The sequence below is a fragment of the Lutra lutra genome, chromosome 5 (genome assembly GCF_902655055.1).
Source record: "Lutra lutra chromosome 5, mLutLut1.2, whole genome shotgun sequence".
Lineage (NCBI taxonomy): Eukaryota > Metazoa > Chordata > Mammalia > Carnivora > Mustelidae > Lutra > Lutra lutra.
Genome location: NC_062282.1, coordinates 34,472,678 through 34,481,188, shown reverse-complemented (window position 1 = coordinate 34,481,188; position 8,511 = coordinate 34,472,678). Strand labels below are relative to the sequence as shown.

Sequence of the window (8,511 nt, the reverse complement as noted above, 5' to 3'; positions counted from 1 at the left end):
TCTTAAGAAATAGCTATGGAAGAAAATCTCACATACCCTTCTGTAGATACTCTGTGGCAAAACAGTAGAATCTGGATATGATTTTGATTTAGTTTGAACTCTTGCTAGTTTGGCATCAAACTGAATCAAGTTTAAAAAAGAAAGTTATTGAGAACATTCTAGCTAGACAACTAAAACAATTACTTCTATAAATATAAGCATAATTCATTATATTTTTAACATAATCTGTGATTTAAGTATATTCTCTGTATAACCAAGATAGAGAAGTCTTCCTTTAAAGGAACAATTTTTAAGAAAGAGCAAAGAACACCCAAACAGGATTAACGTTGCTGCGTGTTAAATTACCTGGAGAGCTTTTTAAAAGTACCAAATGCCTGGGCAGTACCTTAGAGATTTTGGGATAGAGTCAGCATAATCTTTTTGTTAAGACATTAGGAAGGAATCTAGATAACCAGGATTAGGAATCTAGTTAACATAAAGATGGGTAAAAATATTTTCATGTTACCATGAATGTCCTTTAGTAAAGAAAAAATAGTGTAGTCAACAGTCATGGGGTAAAAACTCGTATTACCCTTCTGTAAAATCATTGAGGCTGAGTAGTAGAATTTGGATATAATTTTAGTTTGAACTCTTATTGGTTTGACATTAAACTGAATCAGGTTTAAAAATTCTCATAAGTCGTTCTTACAGGTCATTTTTTTTTTTTTTTTGCAAAAAAAAAATTTTTTAAAGAATAAATACATTCTCAAAACATCCATGTCTTAGAGATTCTGACATCTGGTTAAACAACCTCCTGAAAGGGCTTTAGTTAGACCTTGGAACTGGAACTGTAGCCTTTGAGATGCCTTATTTGAAGATGCCTTATTTGAAGTCCCTTGAACATTTAAAAAAAAATCTGGTTTGTCTGCCTGTATGGTAAATATTTTCCACAAGTTTATTAGAGAGCAACTTGTCTCTTCTTCTTCTTTTTTTTTTTTTAAGATTTTATTTTTTATGTGACAGAGACAGAGTGAGAGAGGGAACACAAGGAGGGTGAGTGGGAGAGGGAGAAGTAGGCTTCCTGTTGAGCAGGGAGACCGACGTGGGGCTCAACCCCTGGAATCAAGACCTGAGCTGAAGGCAGAGCAACCGAGGTGCCCCAACTTATATCTTTTTAATAAAGCTGAAGGAATTTCTAAGTGGTTTACAAGCGTTCCACAGTTTCTGCTGAAGAGGGAAAAATGTTAAGGATTAGAAACATTTGCTCCATCGCTGGAACAAATGGTGGTCCTATGATGCTTGCCTAGACTACACAGTGTGGGAAATGCTGATTTGCAGGTCTCCTGTCCCAGAGGAAACAGTCCTCTCTGTGGACCTGTTCAATGACTGAAGAGTCCCACCTTCAGGCCAAGTGCTGAAAGGCAAGGTAGCTAGCTGTGTCCGATGTTTGAGAGCTGCATGTGATGGAGAGTGAGCCTGTGTGTGTATCAGTTTTATCCTCTCCTGAAATTTATCTCACTGTGATGAAAAAAAAAAAAGTCCTATTTAGACTAAGGGATGCATCTTCAAATTTAGCAAACTCGCGCATACTTACCTCTAACTGTAATTTGATAATTTCACTTTGTTTCTCCGTTTCTTGAGTTCTCAACTTTGCATTTAACTCTGAAATTTCTACCTCCTTTTTCTCTATCAGTTCTTTATGCTTTTTTTCATTTGACTCAACTGAACAAAAGTAAATAAAGTTAATTCATTTTAACATTTCAAAAATCTTATAAATTTGTAGTTAGCATTTTAAACAATCTACAGAAAGTAGATTTTATTAATAAAAACATGGTTTAGAAAGAATTTATACACAGGTAAGCTTTTATATATTTTTGATAAACCCCTGCAAATTGCTTGAAACACAAAGATTACCTGTGAAGTGCTTTTGAACAAATAAACTGATTTGTATTTTTTTTTTTAAGATTTTATTTATTTGATAGACAAAGATCACAAGTAGTCAGAGAGGCAGGCAGGGAGAGAGAGGAGGAAGCAGGCTCCCTGCTGAGCACAAAGCCCAATGAGGGGCTCGATCCCAGGACCCTGGGACCATGATCCGAGCCGAAGGCAGAAGCTTTAACCCACTGAGCCACCCAGGCGCCCCACTGATTTGTATTCTTAAACATCAATTACATACATTATATATATATAGACATATATGTCTATATATATATATACAATATACATAAATATTTTATATATAATAAAGAATAGGAGACTTAGTAGTTAAAGAGGGACACAAAGCCTGGGTTCCTAGATATAGAGGGCTCCAAGTTACCGGATGATTTTAGAGCTACATCAAACCCCCGCTAAACTCTATTCCACATGACTGGGTGTCTGTCATATTCACACCACATCTCTATGATTCATCAAATTTCCTCTTCTCTCAACTTTCCTATTCCTATTGTTGATACCATGTCATTCAGGATGGGAGCCTCAAGGAAATTTCCAACTTTAGGGAGAAAAGAGTCAATTCATCCACAAGCCCCACCAATAAGGGCTCTCCATCCAGGACCAATCCACTACTTACTTAGTTTCAAGCCTTTTCTTCACTTGGACTCTGTGTCCAGGCTCTCAATCACAAGTCCCTACATCCTATACACTGTTGCCAGGTTAGTCTTCCTAAAGCATACCTCTAAGTATGGCCATCACCTTCACAAAACCTTTAATCACTTCCATTTTTTATCCTATAATTCAAACAGTCAAAGAATCCAGCCCTAGTCAGTTTTTGGCTTTTTACTTGCTAACCTTTCCATGGGGCACAAAGAAAAGGTAGGAGATGGATTATTATTCCCCAGAATGTCCTATCTCCCCCTCTATATGTATTGGCTTTTTTTTCTCTGCTGAGAGCTTTTTAAAAAAAGATTATTTATTTATTTGACAGAGATCACAAGCAGGCAGAGAATGAGGCAGAGAGGGGGAAAGCAGCCCCCCCCCTCCCGCTGAGCAGAGAGCCCGATGCAGGGATCCATCCCAGGACCCTGAGATCATGACCTGAACTGAATGCAGAGGCTCAACCCACTTAACCACCCAGGCACCCCTCTGCTGAGAGATTTTTTTTCCCCCATCTTCCCCAATGCTTTGGAGCCATATTCAGTCTTTGGGATCAGGGTCTAGTACTTAAGAGTGTTGAAGGACAGAGTTAATAAGTTTGATAAAGTTCAATTTAGAATTTTTTCCTTTAAAAAAAAATTTTTTTTCCCTTCATTGTTTGTGCATTTTAATTCTTTCCAAGAAGTTGTGGATAACTCAAGTTCACAAAAATTATCTTCTATGCTTTCTTCTAACACTTTGTAGATGTAGGTTTATATTCTGACTTATACATTTCCAGTAAACTTTTTCATATATTGTACATAAGTATGAGCCCATACTGAGAAAAGTTTTTATTACTTTCGTGAAACCAATTAACGCTCAGTGTAAGTTCATGAGACCTGCTTTAGTGAGGGAAGAAAACTTCATTACTGAAATAATATTCCATATGCAGACTAAATATCAAAGCTATTAATTATACATTTCGCTGTAATCTTATAAGGGCATTAGCTGTTTCATATTAAGTAATGGCAAGTGCAAAAAATATAAATCCAGTTTAGAAATGTTGTAATTTATATCACATAAATATATAGAAAGGTACAAAACTTAAAATGCATCAAGGAAATGTTCATTCAAGAATACTGGCAATTACTGAAAAAGTTTTACATGCACTTAAATTATTTTGTGATGTCTTAGAATTCAGTAAGTTAAAAATAACTTACTTTTTTCCTGCATATCCTGATGAAGTTTCCTTATTTCTATCTTATATCCCTCCTCTTTGATTTTCATTTCACTCATAAGTTTGGCAATATTATTCTTATATTCCTAAAGATTAAAATATATATATTAATTCTTCAATTAAATGTGTACACAACCTTCCATTAATTAGAAAGGTGAAATTCTAAAAGTTCATGTTAATTTTTAATATGTAATCATATCTAGAGGGATATTGCTTATGTCCCGAATGAGTAGCTTTGACAAGGATCAATTTCTGGTCCAAGGAGATAGAAACCATCTAGAGACAACGTCTTCTTATCTTTGCTTCCTGAATACTCATCACCAGTGTTTAACATATCATAGATGCTCAAAATATTTCGCTAATTGTTAATGAATAAATGCCATGATAGCATTAAAATATGTCCATTAAAGCTATACTTTAGAGACAATATTTGGTTCTATTCGATAGCTGGCAAGCTTAATGTAACGTAAGATGAATCCTTTGAATGTGGCCTATTTCTGAAAATTATATACACATCCCTAATTCCCAGAAGGAGATTAGGTACTACCCACGGTAAGGGTTAGTTTTATGAGGAGGAGGCTAGAGAACGATAAATTTGGGAGTGGAGAAGTTCTCACCAGGTGCCCGAGACTGGTTTCCTCGGTTGCTAAAGCATGGAAGTGATTATTGTGCTAAGTGCTGAGGGGCATTCAGAGATGTGTTGGAGAGTAAGTCACCCAAGATAAAATTTACAATTTTTCCAGAGGGATATTTCTACATAAAGAAACCATTCTTGGGCCCAAGATGTAGGCAGGAAAAGGGAAAGCAGCAAGAATAAAAGTAAAATAGATGCTGAGAAAGGTACGTCAATGAAGGCACGAGGTTCAAGAAAAGCTTCTTCTCAACTAAACATCTTAACAGAAGGGACTTGGTTTTACTCACCACTGTAACTCCAACTCCCAGTGTATATCTCTGGGTAATATTTGTTGAATGAATAAGAGTGCCAACAAGAATTACTTAAGTCAAAATTTCCTAGCCTAGACCCAGGAAGTGGGCTTTTTATGATCCATTAACTTTCTGAAATTGTAGGAAAACTAGACATAGGTATGTATGCATGTGTACCATTGAGCATTTTTCTCCACGTGTTCACAGCTTTCAACAGATATTCAGCGGTATTGAGGTTAGATGTCTGTAATTAAACATGGAGGTATGTGTGCCAAGATTATAGAAATTCAAGGGGAGATAATGTGGATACCTGCTTGTGCTACTTAACCTGCCTGGCAACTTATAGGACTAGCCAAACCTATCTAACAATTGGCAGTGATTAAATCTTGGCAGGTGTATATAGGGGTGAATCTCAAACTGCCACCTTTCACATGCATGTATCTAGATTTCTAGATGGAAAACCAGAGTTGGCCTTCATAAACTACTCCTGACTCAGCACTTGCTGTTCTGAGGAACCACAAGAGACAAGTCTATGTATGTTTCCATTCCCCATTGATTTTGCCGTGGGAAGATGCTAACACTGAAGTGGAAAGCGTCTGTTAATCTGGAAAGAGAATTTTCACTCCAGCCTCCAGGCAAAAAGGCTAGTTTAATAGGTGGGCTCGGGCCTGGCTATACCTCACTAGGTTCTTCTCCCCAGCTTTAGCCTGTATCAGCTCTCAGGAATCTAATTCTTTCCTCTTTCTAAGGGGACCAAGTCCCAAGAAGTTATTCTTGGTTGCCTTCTTTTCGTTCACCTTCTGGGAACTTCAAATTACAAGGGGAAACCCCCATGTTGTGTTTTTGTTTTTATAAAATCTAAGGATCCTCTGTATGCAAATTATAAAACCTCTTCCAGTCTCATAAATAAGGTCATTCAGTACCTCCTGAGTGTTTTTCTAGAGAGTGGTTCTCCATATGTTTTGGATGTGCCTGGATATTTTGTGCTAGAGACTTCTCATTGGATTGAGGTCATCCTTAGTTTGCTTTGAACAGCTGCTAATTAAGAACTTCTGAATCTTGGATTACGGTATTTTCTTTTTAATTTCCACCCCTTTGAAAACTCCTAAAGTATCCTAGGCAAAGCAATATTCTATGGTTTGACATTTTAGAAGAGAAAGAAGGCAGTGATTTCTCTCCCTTCTCTCTGCCCCAATTATACCTTAACTTTTTTACACATAGTCGAGCTTTAGAAGCAAATATGGAAAGAATAGGAAAGAGGAAAAGAAAGGGATAAAGGAAAATAAAAATAAAGGGTGGGATATATTCCAGAGATATTTTAAATTATCTCAAGTGAGGGACCAGATTGAATTTGGAAATGATCCTTCAAGTTGAAGTTCTAAGCTTAATAAAGATCCAGTTTGAGTTTTGGAAACTTTAGGTCTGCCAGAGTTTGACATATTGGTTCTTGGGAGAGGAGACAAAAATTATAATAAGCCTCCCAAAGGGCAGTGGGAACTGACATTTATGGAGCACTTTTTATGTTCTAGGTACTGTGTTATCTGTTTTATAATTGCTGTCATATGTTGTTCCTATGGAAAAAAAAGAAAAAGTAGCAGAGGGTATGGTAGCCTTTGGGAGAGAAATAATTGGTGATCCAAATAAAATCCTCCTTTCATTTGGATGATGCAATAAAAGTACAACAGATTACTCAAACCAAAAGATTAAAGACTCATTCATTTTTGTAATAAAAAGATTTTAAAGTGTTATTTAATAGAGTACACTCTAGGGGTGCCTGTCTGGCTCAGTCAGTGGAGTGTGTGACCCTTGATCTTAGGGTTATGGGTTCGAGCCTGTGTTGGGTATAGAGATTACTTAAAAATAAAATCTTTGAAAAAATAGAGTATACTCTAGAGTAAAAATTCTGTTAACATAATTAAAAAATATGTAAATATGTAACACAACAGTTATATTGCTTTTGGTGGAAATAAAAAAATGTAAGTGATATATTAGTGTATTATAGTCTCAAAGAGACTTGAGTCCTTCAAATTATTTCTTTAAAGATTTGTATTTGTTAAAAATTCTGGCACACATATACACATATTTATTTCCTTTCCAAATTTTGACTGTCCTCATTAATGAGAACAACCCCCCTTTTTCTCTAATTTGAGAAGACAAATGCTGTACAGCAATTTGATTGAATATAAAAGTATATAAACTCACCTGTTCATGAGATTTAAAATTTTCTTTCATAAGATCAGCACTTCTTTTTAGTTGTTCATTTTCACCTGTGTAAAAATCACCAGACGGCATCCTAGTACATAGTACTTTTTAATTAATATGGGAAAATATTTAACATTTCAAGTTTCCATTCATGAATGCATGCAATACATTCATACAGCCTCTACTACACAGGGGGGTCTGTGCATAGCACTGGGAATGTTAAAACAAAATTATAGCTCTTCAAAGAAGAGCCTAATTGTAAAACAGATGTGGAAGTAGTTACAATATGCTATGATAATTGCTCTGTAATGGCAGTGTGTCTGAAATACCATGAGAACCTGTGGAAGAAAAGCATCAATCAGCTTGAGGTCAGGAAAGGATTTACAGAAGAGGAACCACTGGCAATGAGACTTAAATGAGAAGGGTTACTCCATGCTGAAGGGAGGCATTTCACATACAGAAAACTGCACAGACCTTGGATTTGAGTGAGTATAGCATGTTTGGGAAAATTACAATTCAAGTAGAGTACTGTTGGAGTGTAGACTGTGAGAACGACGTACTAAACAGGGTGAAGCCATATCCTAACAGAAGGTGGACATATTCTGTATGAATGACTTTAAATTTTATTTTATCGGTTATGGAGCCAAAGGATTTTTTTTAAAGATTTTATTTATTTATTTGACAGAAAGAGATCACAAGTAGACGGAGAGGCAGGCAGAGAGAGAGAGAGAGGGAAGCAGGCTCCCTGCTGAGCAGAGAGCCCGATGCGGGACTCGATCCCAGGACCCTGAGATCATGACCTGAGCCGAAGGCAGCGGCTTAACCCACTGAGCCACACAGGCGCCCTGGAGCCAAAGGATTTTTAACAGCAAAGTGAAATGATTAGTTAAAAAAATTATCTGGGGGCGCCTGGGTGGCTCAGTGGGTTAAGCCGCTGCCTTCGGCTCAGGTCATGATCTCAGGGTCCTGGGATTGAGTCCCGCATCGGGCTCTCTGCTCAGCAGGGAGCCTGCTTCCCTCTCTCTCTCTCTCTGCCTGCCTCTCCGTCTACTTGTGATCTCTTTCTGTCAAATAAATAAATAAAATCTTAAAAAAAATTATCTGGCAGTGTAAAGGATGAATGGGAGAGTTTTGACCCTAGAGAAATGGGTATTAGTAAAAATAGATCAAGTAAGAAATAACAGGATCCTAAATTAGGTCAGTGGCAGTAGGACACAAAAGGAAAATGAAGATAATTTAGATAGTAAGGTGGTAAGATTACGAGAGACTTAGTGACTGCCTGAATAGCAGAGGCAAAAAAAAAGGGGGGGGGGGTACTTTGCTTTGTAGGTTGGGTAATTTGTTTGGGTAACTGAAAAATGTTCATCAGTTTGGGAAAAATTAAAGGAGGAAGACTTTTTAGGAGTGAAATGATGAGTGCAGGTCTTTACCAGGTTGAATTTGATTGCTTGAGATATCCAGGGAATATTTCTGGTAGGCTGAGAAACATTCAGAAGTGGCCAAAGCAGAGTATCCTGTAAAGGAGATTGAAAAGCGTCCAGAGATGCAGAAGAGTGATGATAAAAAAGGAGAGGTTAGAGGGGTCATAATCAATGGCA

At 37.0% G+C, this 8,511-nt stretch overlaps 1 protein-coding gene across 5 annotated transcripts in view; it reads right to left on the bottom strand.

Moving 5' to 3' along the window:
• The window catches only part of CCDC152 (coiled-coil domain containing 152), a 31,160-nt gene that overhangs the window by 1,446 nt on the left and 21,203 nt on the right, over nt 1-8,511 (bottom strand). For all 5 annotated transcript variants that reach the window (XM_047730398.1, XM_047730397.1, XM_047730400.1 and 2 more), the window contains exons 5-8: nt 6,914-6,978; nt 3,771-3,873; nt 1,574-1,701; nt 37-120 (exon numbers count right to left, since the gene is read on the bottom strand). In XM_047730398.1, coding sequence (XP_047586354.1) covers nt 37-120; nt 1,574-1,701; nt 3,771-3,873; nt 6,914-6,978 — 380 coding nt within the window. The remainder of the gene's footprint in view (nt 1-36; nt 121-1,573; nt 1,702-3,770; nt 3,874-6,913; nt 6,979-8,511) is intronic.